At 40.4% G+C, this 11,073-nt stretch overlaps 1 protein-coding gene across 1 annotated transcript; it reads left to right on the top strand.

Annotated features, from left to right (window-relative positions):
- Nucleotides 1–1,861: 1,861 nt before the first annotated feature.
- On the top strand, nucleotides 1,862–6,586 carry LOC138046803 (tetratricopeptide repeat protein 28-like). The gene is made up of 2 exons (XM_068893385.1): nucleotides 1,862–5,316; nucleotides 6,003–6,586. Coding segments are annotated over exons 1-2 (3,456 nt in total). The 3' UTR covers nucleotides 6,004–6,586.
- The last annotated feature ends 4,487 nt before the right edge of the window (nucleotides 6,587–11,073 follow it).

Consider the following 11,073-nt stretch of genomic DNA (forward strand, 5'->3'; position numbering starts at 1 on the left):
GGAGCTACGTTGAGTCGCTAAAAGGATCAAATTGATGAAAATAGTACCAAAAATTTCGTAAAAGAGGGAAGAGCAACCGCCTGCGCTCAAGCGTCACTTATTAACCGTACTTTTTTGCATTTTTCCGCGTTTTTGGAACTTCCCTCTGCCTTTGTGAATTATAATATCATGTTGTGTATTGAATTTTCGAGCTTAAGGTTGAAATGTGATAACACAGGATATTTTTAGTATTGCTCAGTAAGCAGGAAGGGTTCACGAAAATGAACAGGTCTGTTGGAAGCGTGCTTGAGCTTCAACAAAATGAAGCCCAAAATCAGCAAAAAATTGTGACGCCGATGAATTAGAAAGTAGCTGCTATTTCCAAAATGATGGAATTACCTGGTGATAAATAACCTCGTCTTGGAGAGTAGATTTTTGACTTTACAGAAACAATGGTCAACCTCAAGAGTTGGGCGATTGTGATCTTTGCTTTGAATTCGCTCATTTATTGTCAAACTTTATAACACTTGACAGAAAAAGAAACTTACGTATCTTGCCATCATTTGACACAGATGCTTCACTGTTTGGCGAGTAAACATGCCGGGGTAACATCACAGGGCCCGCTGAATTCCGTCGATGTCACTTTTGATTCAAGCTAACAAAATCTGTACCTTGCTGAGTTCGCATTTGTTAGCGTTAATAGTATTTTCGGTCCAATGCTTCTGTTTTACCAAGGGGTATATGTTTTGGGTCACCCCTCCAGATACTAGCCCCGCGGCAGAAGGGTTAACTTGAGTAAACTTTAGTAAACTTTAGTATTACCAACCTGTCAGATGCTCAGAGGGCACGCTTAAACTTGTGGTGAAAAGAAGTTGTGAGATGTCAGCCCAGAAGCCATTGTTTCTCACTCCCCTTTTATTTTCTTCAATCTTTCTGGGTTCAGTACTTTGCTAGAAACCACATGTCATCTCAGGCTATTAACCTAAGACATCTACCATGCAACTACAATCATAGACAATACCAAACAATATCGTGCACTGTTACAGCTACATCTTTTGCAAAGACAACTTGAATGTCCTGGAAGACAACACAGCTCAGTTGACATTCTGGAATAAATCGCTGTGTTACTTCACTACCACACGTAAGCAATGCGTGTCAATTTTTTTTCTAAAGAGGACGGGAATTTCTTCTTTCTGACAGATGATTATGTAATAGGCCGGTAGCCAGGTTTTTAACCTCAGAAAAGGATCTGTTTCGTCGTACGAACGTGTGAGGACCTGTGAGCCAAGGGGCCTCTGCTGGCTGATAAGACTTCTGGGTGACCCCTTAAATGATCTTAATGACCCCCCAACTTGAAAAAATTGCCTGGAATGCTGCACGTACCACAGGCAACCCAGTGTACCCTCACGGAGGGTCTAGTTTTATTTGTTTGATGATTAAGCAAGTAAAGCAGAACTGTTTTGCTCAGTGGTTGACTTGTGAAAAGATGGAGGGTGTGATTTGGAGTTATTGGTAAGATGCAGTCATCCATAACCTTTTACTACTTTATGCTTTTCGCTCTGTTACTTAAACTCCAAGGTGCAGCTCTGCTTGTCACAATCGTGGCCGTTTATTTGCTAACAAAACAAATGAATTATTTTATCCAGAATCGTGATTTATTTCCAGCAAAGGTGAGGGCAAACCAGCCGTGCTAACCCGTTGATACAACCCCTTAACTAACCACCCTGGGAGGGAATAGGGCGGGAAAAACGTTTTCGTCTCGAAGCTAAAATGCAGATTAAACATCAAGCGTCTTTGTCTTTCTTTCCTTCCAGCTTCATCCTTGATTTGACATTGGATCATCTCATCGAAAAAGTTTTAATTGTCATTTAGTTATTGAAGAATGGTAGATGGGAAGTTAGAGGCTGTAGAGCAGCGAATGCGAGAGCTTGCCATTGCGATAAGTGTAGAAGACAGATATCGTGAAGGAAGGGCTCATTTTCATCTCGGCGATGCTTACCTCAACCTACCTGATTATCAACAGGCCATAATATCTTATGCACAAGCATTACCTATTTTCATAGAAATAGGCTGCAGGACGGAGGAGGGATCAACCTATGGAAATCTGGCAATTGCGTATTTTAGGCGAGGTAATTTTAAACAAGCCATTGAGTACTACGAAAAAGATCTTAGTATTGCTAAAGAAGTAGGTGATAGGGCTGGAGAGGGATCAACCTATGGAAATCTGGGAAATGCCTATCTTAGTCTAGGTAATTTTAAACAAGCCATTGAGTACTACGAAAAACATCTTAGTATTGCTAAAGAAGCAGGTAAGAGGGCTGGGGAGGGATCAGCCTATGGAAATCTGGGAAATGCCTATGTGAGTCTAGGTAATTTTAAACAAGCCATTGAGTACTACGAAAAGCATCTTAGTATTGCTAAAGAAGTAGGTGATAGGGCTGGGGAGGGATCAGCCTATGGAAATCTGGGAATTGCCTATGTTAGTCTAGGTAATTTTAAACAAGCCATTGAGTACTGCGAAAAACATCTTAGTATTGCTAAAGAAGTAGGTGATAGGGCTGGGGAGGGATCAACCTATGGAAATCTGGGAAATGCCTATGTTAGTTTAGGTAATTTTAAACAAGCCATTGAGTACTACGAAAAACATCTTAGTATTGCTAAAGAATTAGGGGATAGGGCTGGGGAGGGATCTGCCTATGGAAATCTCGGAAGTGCCTATCGCAATCTAGGTAATTTTAAACAAGCCATTGAGTACTACGAAAAACATCTTAGTATTGCTAAAGAAGTAGGTGATAGGGCTGGGGAGGGATCAGCCTATGGAAGTCTGGGAAATGCCTATCGCAATCTAGGTAATTTTAAACAAGCCATTGAGTATTACAAAAAAGCTCTTAGTATTGCTAAAGAAGTAGGTGATAGGGCTGGGGAGGGATCAGCCTATGGAAATCTGGGAAATGCCTATCGCAATCTAGGTAATCTTAAACAAGCCATTGAGTATTACAAAAAAGATCTTAGTATTGCTAAAGAAGTAGGGGATAGGGCTGGGGAGGGATCTGCCTATGGAAATCTGGGAAATGCCTATCGCAGTCTAGGTAATTTTAAACAAGCCATTGAGTACTACGAAAAGCATCTTAGTATTGCTAAAAAAGTAGGTAATAGGGCTGATGAGGGATCAACCTATGGAAATCTGGGAAATGCTTATTTTAGTCTAGGTAATTTTAAACAAGCCATTGAGTACTACGAAAAAGATCTTAGTATTGCTAAAGAAGTAGGTAATAGGGCTGGGGAGGGATCAGCGTATGGAAATCTGGGAAATGCCTATCTTAGTCTAGGGAAAATTAAACAAGCCATTGAGTACTACGAAAAAGATCTTAGTATTGCTAAAGAAGTAGGTAATAGGGCTGGGGAGGGATCAACCTATGGAAATCTGGGAAATGCCTATGTTCGTCTGGGTAATTTTAAACAAGCCATTGAGTACTACGAAAAACATCTTAGTATTGCTAAAGAAGTAGGGGATAGGGCTGGGGAGGGATCTTCCTATGGAAATCTGGGAAATGCCTATAGCAATCTAGGTAATTTTAAAGAAGCCATTGAGTACTACGAAAAAGATCTTAGTATTGCTAAAGAAGTAGGTAATAGGGCTGGGGAGGGATCAGCCTATGGAAATATGGGAATTGCGTATCTTAGCCTACGTAATTTTGAACAAGCCATTAAGTACTGCGAAAAACATCTTAGTATTGCTAGAGAAGTAGGGGATAGGGATGGGGAGGGATTAGCCTATTTAAATCTGGGAAATGCCTATTGCAAGATAGGTTATCTTAAGGAAGCCGTGGAGTACCATGAACACAGTCTTAGTATTTTCAAGGAAATTGGAGACTGTCTAGGAGAGGGACACGCGTGGTATTCGCAAGGTTATGATCATGAATTGTTGGGTTCCTTGAGTAATGCACTCAGTTGTTATCGTTCAAGTATAAAACATTTTGATGAAACAAGGCATAGTCTGAAGTCAAAAGATGAATGGAAAATAAGTTTTCGTGATTCTTATCACATGTCATACACTGCTCTGTGGAGGACACTCTTGAAGAATGGAGAGATTGAAGAAGCTTTGTATGCTGCTGAGAAAGGTCGTGCACAGGCCTTGATGGATATTTTGAAAGATCAATACGGCATTGACTCTCAGTCATTTGTTGCACTTTCTCCGAATCGAACTCTTACAGCTGGATTAGAGCTTTTACCTTCACAAGCCGTTTTTATGGCTCTTGACAAGAACAAGATCACTTTTTGGGTGCTAAGAAAAGACAGCAAGATTAGCTTTCGACAAAACGAAATTGCAAATGGAAGTGCTGATTTGTTGATGGAAACTATTTTGAAAGGGATCGGCGTAGGGGATGGTGTCAGATGCGAGAATCGTTCTTTGGATCCACTACGCAAAGACCTGTCTTGCAGCGAAAAACCTATCAGTGATAAAACACTTCTACCATCTTCATCCTCCGTTAACTCTTTGCAACCGTTGTATGATGTCTTACTCGGGCCAATTGCAGACTTACTTCAAGGAAATGAGTTAATCGTTGTTCCCGATGGACCATTTTGCTTGGCTCCATATTCTGCATTGAGTGAATCTATCAGGATCCGCACCGTTCCCTCGTTGACCGCTTTTAATGTGATCGTTGGTGCACCTGAAGACTTCCACAGTAAGACTGGCGCACTGCTTGTAGGTGATCCGTGGTTGAAGGAAGTTACCAACAAGAAAGGGGAACCCATTTTGGAACAGCTTCCGTGTGCAAAACAAGAAGTAGAGATAATTGGACAACTTCTGCAGACAACACCGCTGACTGGAAAAAGTGCCACGAAAGCTGAGGTGCTGAAAAGTATGAAATCAGTTGCTTTAGTTCACATTGCAGCACATGGATGCCAAAAAACGGGAGAAATTGCTTTAGCCCCAAATACCGAACGGAAATCGCCAATCCCCAAAGAGGAAGACTTCATTTTGAAAATGTCGGATGTTCAGAGAATTTCTCTTCGAGCAAGACTAGTTGTGCTGAGCTGTTGTCACAGTGGCCGGGGAGAAGTGAAGTCTGAGGGAGTGGTGGGAATTGCAAGGGCTTTCCTGTGTGCTGGAGCTCGGTCTGTTTTGGTGTCACTCTGGGCAATTGATGACGAGGTAACGTTGTTGTTCATGAGGAGCTTCTACCAGCACCTGGTAGATGGAAAAAGCGCAAGCGCAGCTCTTCAACAAGCAATGAAATCTTTCCGAGAGTCAAAGCAGTATTGCGCTATAAAGCACTGGGCGCCATTTGTGCTGGTTGGCGATGATGTCACGCTGGAATTTCCAAAAAAATGGTAAGGTAATTTCGAGTTTAACTCAGAAAACAAGATGGGAATCAAATAGGCCTAAGGTGGCATGATAACGAGCTGCTACAATAGACAAAAGTGGTTGGGAAGGTTACGTAAATGAACCGCACCAGAGCTGTATGTACTTCAACCCGCTTGTGTTAAAGCGCAAAAGAAATAGTTTCACCTCTTATATAGATCCCTCCCCTTTATTCAATGTTGGAAGGTAACTCAACAATTTTCCACTAAAACCATTCAGTTTTGCACAACATTAAATGAAGGGGGAGGGGAGAGAAGCAAGGAAGACGTCAAAAGTGCTAACCTTCCCAACAGTTTTGTCTATGATTGTATCTTCGTAGTGTAAACAATTCAAAGTTTCCTCTAACGCGCTTTTGTCACAAATGTAATTTCGACGTGCTTATCACGCATGCACAGTAGCATATTTAAAGGATACACTTCACATTGGTGGAAAAACTGTTTTCGTTTAGCCTTTTCTGGCTTTTTGTTAACTGGTGAAGTTGGCTCATTTCTCTTTTGGTGTTTCCGTTCTCCCATAGATCTCTAAACGTCATCTTTTGTAAGGAATTCGAAGACAGCATTGTCCTGCACGTAGCCATTCGGATCGGCGCATTGTGTATGCTCAAAAGAACCAGCTACATTTAGAGCTATTTTTATTAATTTTTTTCTTTTTCCAGAATCAATGTCGAAGATGCTAGAAGACCACCTAGCAGAGCCTGACGCTTCAGTGATTGCCGAACTTGTAAAAAAAGTAGAACGGGTTAACAGTCATGGTTATACCAGTAGAACCAGCTCCAAAGGTTTAGTAGAAGTTTATTGCGTTAACTAAACCAACAGACTGAGATTATTGTAAGTGAAATTATGACAGAAAGCTTAGATCTTTAGTAAAATGCTAGTTTTACCCGTTATTTTGACATTTCGTTTCTCATATAACTTCAACAGTCAGTGTTGCTTCAATGACGATCAAAATCACAGTGCTATAGTTGAGTTGCTAAAAATGATGTTTTATTTAGTTCTTTGAAACTGTTTTTGTTGTATGAGTGTAAGCCAGTTTCGAAAGAAAAGAAAAAAAAAACATTTTTGCTGATCACCCTTAACATCAGACTTTTACCGTGTTAAGGAAAAGAGACGTGACATTTGCAGCATTCAAAGATCACAAAATAGAAGGCAAACGATGGGTGAAAATTTTTCCCTGTTCTTTTGCATAACAAATGAATGAAGTCATCAGCAATAAAGAAGACGTTTTTCTTTTCTTAATAAATTTCCAAGTTCTTTGTAGGGCTTACTCCCTCGGGTTATCGGTGGTGTTTTTAAGCAAAGTGGAAGAATGTGTTTGCATTCGAAAGTAGTTCAATTCCTAGAATAATAGTTGGGGAACAAACAAATCCGGTGCAAAGTTAGAAAAAATTCTCTGGAGCAGATTCATAGCCACCTTCACAACTGGAAAATGTTAAGGTTGCTCTGAATCAGATGCAGGGAATTCTTTATATTTTGCAAAGAGTTTTATCTTAGCCTGGTAACCACGTTTGAGCAATAAAAATGGGGGTCACCGAGTTCGTTTCTGAGATATAAACTTTTGAAGACAAAATATAGGGCATTTTTTTAGAAGGCTTTTTCGTTGCTATGATAAACTTTTACGTCACATTAATGAGCGCACCTTGTTAAGAAATGATTGGTGTTTTATTTGGTATCATAACATTTGATGTTATGTGAAACAGTTGGGGTAGATTCAATCCTTGCAAATAGTACAGTTGGTGGAAAGTGTTGGTTTGAGCCTCAAGGGAACAAAAGGCTACAAGCAGCCTATACTATGGCCTTTAATTTAGACCATTTCCGTCGCAAGGGTAAAACTGATGGTATTTAGATCCGGGTCATGTATAGCTAACGAATGTTTAACTTACGTTTTAAACTGAAGCCCTAATTTAATGTTAGGCTCTGTTGCATTTTGCGATTTTTCATGTAATAGCGAGACAAGTTGCAAGTTGCACACTTTACCAATGCCAAAAACAAGGTGAGACAAATTGCAAAACCCTTCGCGGAAAGTATAATCAATTGCTACTTTGCCCATTGCTTTACGCAAATTAGCAACGAAGCTTTCAAGCAATGCGTGCTGTGCGGAAATCTGCCCTGCAACTTGTGTCGCAAGGAATTGCGTCATCAGCCAGTGAAATGTTCCTTTAACCTCGTGAGATCATCGAAAGCCAGACAAATTGCAGGAAACGTTACCCAGTGTAACAACCGTCAAGCGAGTAGCTTTGCAGTGTGAGAACTCGTGTCGAAACAAAATTGAGAGACAAGTTGCTCGATAAATTGCCGAGTGTAACAGCGCCTTTATGGGTCAAGTAAGTATGGAAACCATCTAACGTTGGATAAGACAACTCACTCTCCATTTGCTTATCATATAACTTCATTAGAAATCATAAATATGCTCAGTTTTACGAAATGCATAAAAATTTGTCTTCCAAACGCACATACAAAATAAGTTTGTGAAGGTAGAGACCTGTAGATTAATGTTTATTTGTTGAAAAATGTTACAAAAAAGCTTCGAAAATGAAAACACTCGGAAAAGCGATATTAAAACATGAGGCAATAAGCACCCTGGAAAGAAAACAGTTTTAAACTCGGTGATTAGATGTAATAACTGTGTTTATTATTCATTCAAAATATTTCCCCGTTTCTGACTGGTTAAAAGCACAAGCATAATTCATCGTAACCAGCTGCTGTTCACCAAATTTGGAAAGAAACTTCGTCATATTGAATCAATGACGTCAAAAGTGCAGCCCGCTGCAGGTTATTGAACCGATGACGTCAAAATGACGTCAAAAGTGCAGCCCGCTGCAAATTATTGAACCGTTGATCGAAAAAAGCTGGGGACGAGATTGTGTTATTTTTGTTGGAGGCTGCGAAATTGTTAAAAATAAAGCTCATTTTCTCCTTTAAGAGTTTGAAAATAGTTTGAATGAATAATAAAGCAGTAACTGAATTCGGCTTTCGTAGAATATGAGGGATTCTGCAGGTCGAGGAGGATGTTATCCACCTCGGCCTTCGGCCTTGGTGGATAACGCCCTCCTCGACCTGCAGAATTCTTCATATCCTACTCAGCCTCATTCAATAATTGCTAAATATATCCACAGTTTGTAGGTATGGGGCCCGATTTTAAAAGGGTTTCCTTTCAAGGTTCTCTGCTTTTCGATAACTTTGGTGTGGATACTATCCAAAATAGAAGACAAAGCCTTGGTTTCAAAAGGTTTGCATGTATTTCTCAATTGCTACTCCGTCCCTGAAAACAGTGATTTCTTTTCTTCTTGGTGTAAACATAAAAACAAACAGTATTACGTCCAGCCACAAACAAAGTCTAGAAAAGTTAAGTAGTCAAAATGAAGTATGCTAAAACAATAAAGGATTTGTTTGGGATGCCAAGATGACCGTCATTTCATTTTTTGCTTTGCTTTTTTCTTTCTTGCGGATGGGGGTGGGGAGGGGGATAATCCCTTCAAAAGTACTTGTTGTACATTGCAAGGGTAAGTTTTTTTCTACAACTAAGCTTTTAAGTGGCCCCGGAATTAGAGAATTTACAAACGTGTACCCCTACTTCACATTTCAAGCATAAATGAGCGCATTAGACGTCTGACATGTTATTGACTGAATACTTTTTATGATGGCAGCAAATTCGAAGAAAGACATCATTAATCTTTTACTTGTCATGCTTTAAGCAAAACGTATTTAATGTCGTGATAATGCATACCTGTGCCATGTGTTACACACATCATAGTTCCAAAAATGGTAAACACTGATACCCGCCATCGCCACGAACGCTCCCAATCCAGATGAGAGCGTTGTTGGCTTGGCAGCTGTCCAAAATGATGTTGTGGTCTGGAATGTGAAAAATAAGTGAAAACTCGTTTACACTTCATAGTTTCCTGTGCTATGAAGCGCTGCTAACAGTGAAAGCCCCACGATGAACCATTTACGCCCCAAGCCCCGGCAATCAGCGCTTCGTTCAACGGGTGTTAAAAGCCATAGTTATACAGATTAAATAAAAAAGTCGAAAGCCACCACTAAAATCACCAGCGATAGGAGTGGCTACCTGTGGCTCCAAAAGCCGTTCACATAAGGAGCACGATACGCCAAAAAGACTTGTTCTTTCACCAAAACGTACCAACGCAAGTTTTGATGTCTTTTTGCAAAAAAAAAGCCTTTAAAGCACGAACAAAGTTGCGAACAGCCATGACTCACGATTGGTCCACTGTGCTCATTGCCCAATCGCGAATTCGATGGCTTTCGAGGCAAATGTTTGTAGAGTTTGGCTGCCCTTAATTCCTTCTCAGTGTACAAGCGGCTCAAATGAAGAAGACGAATCGGCAGCGGAGGTATCGTCCGTGATCTACGTGGAATTTCGAGGCGATCGAAGACTTGGGAGCGACTTTATGGCCCTTTCCCTTCGGTGAATCCGTTTGGCGGCTTGGTCTCGGTGCCCAAACTTTGGTAAAGAATATATAGAGGGAAAAGAAGAGGAACCAAAAACCACCTAAATCGCTCTTAATCGACCCAGAAACTGTACCAGAGACAACGAAACACAAGACTGAAACAAGGGAAGCTATTTTTTATTTTAAATTGTAAATATTTTTTTTGAATTGTGAGAAAGAACCATTTTCCCCATACAAATTCTTATATTTCTACTCTTGCATAATATAGTACAGTACAAATACACATATATCAAGCATGGGCTACCTGTGATTTGCTAAACATGCTTAATTTTTACGTCCTGTAATTTTCTTTAATTCGAATAGTAAGCGTGCGTAAAAACTTCTTTTTAACAGAAGATCAACCACTTTACTTTCACCATTACTGAGAAAGCCAGAGATAGACTTTTGAACGGTTTTAGTGAACTTAGCGACCTTAACGGGCTTAGCCGCAGAGCCTCATTACCCTCGGAGTAGAGTCTGAGTGGATGCAGGCTTTAAAACTCTGGCTTACACAATTCGTAAGGGGTTTTGGGTGGGCTTATAACTGTGTCGACCCTCGTTCGGGAACGTTGTAGTAGATAAATGTTTCGTTCTCGAGAAAAACGAAACCAAAGACGTGGGCTCACAAGCGTGCTTGCACAAAGAAACAAGAGGCCGCTTACACAGTGTTGCATGGTTTTTATACCGTGGTTAGTGTAATAATTGACTCTTTGAAGAGTGGGCTTCAGCGCAAGCACAACGAAACACGCACTATGACATCATAACATAGAGTATGGTGAAAGAGAATACCCTGCCACTCGAACAAAGTTCTCCGTCGCTGGCTACGCGGTAAGCAGAACCTAATAAATGCAAGTTGAAGTATGTAATTTATTCAAGTAACAATAACAAAAATTAAACAAGCCTTACCTGTAAGGGGAAGTTTGATTGGCATTCTATCTCCTCATTGATGCATAGAGAGATCACGCGAGAAAGCGCATGCGTGGTGAAGATCAGTGGCCCATGTATGTTCTTAAACCCCTCTGGGTGGGGAATCCCGTATTTAGGGCGGGCAAGTGATCTCTCTATTCATCAATGAGGAGATGAGTAAGGCTTGTTTAATTTTTAATCTCCTCATTTGCATATTCGAGATCCCGTGAGACTTCAAAGCACATGGGCCATAGCAAGTCACAGTAATGAACAACAATCTACTGTACAACACAACAATAGGTTTACTGCAGATTAACAATGACATCTAAAAGTAGAATTTAAACAAAGAAACTGAGAATGGATTGTCCATAGTTAT

This window comes from Montipora capricornis, chromosome 4 (assembly GCF_036669925.1).
Source record: "Montipora capricornis isolate CH-2021 chromosome 4, ASM3666992v2, whole genome shotgun sequence".
NCBI classification, from domain to species: Eukaryota; Metazoa; Cnidaria; class Anthozoa; order Scleractinia; family Acroporidae; genus Montipora; species Montipora capricornis.

What these genes read in the sequence shown, in the direction of transcription:
- LOC138046803 (XM_068893385.1), top strand. Translation starts at nt 1,862, where the DNA reads ATGGTAGATGGGAAGTTAGAGGCTGTAGAGCAGCGAATGCGAGAGCTT.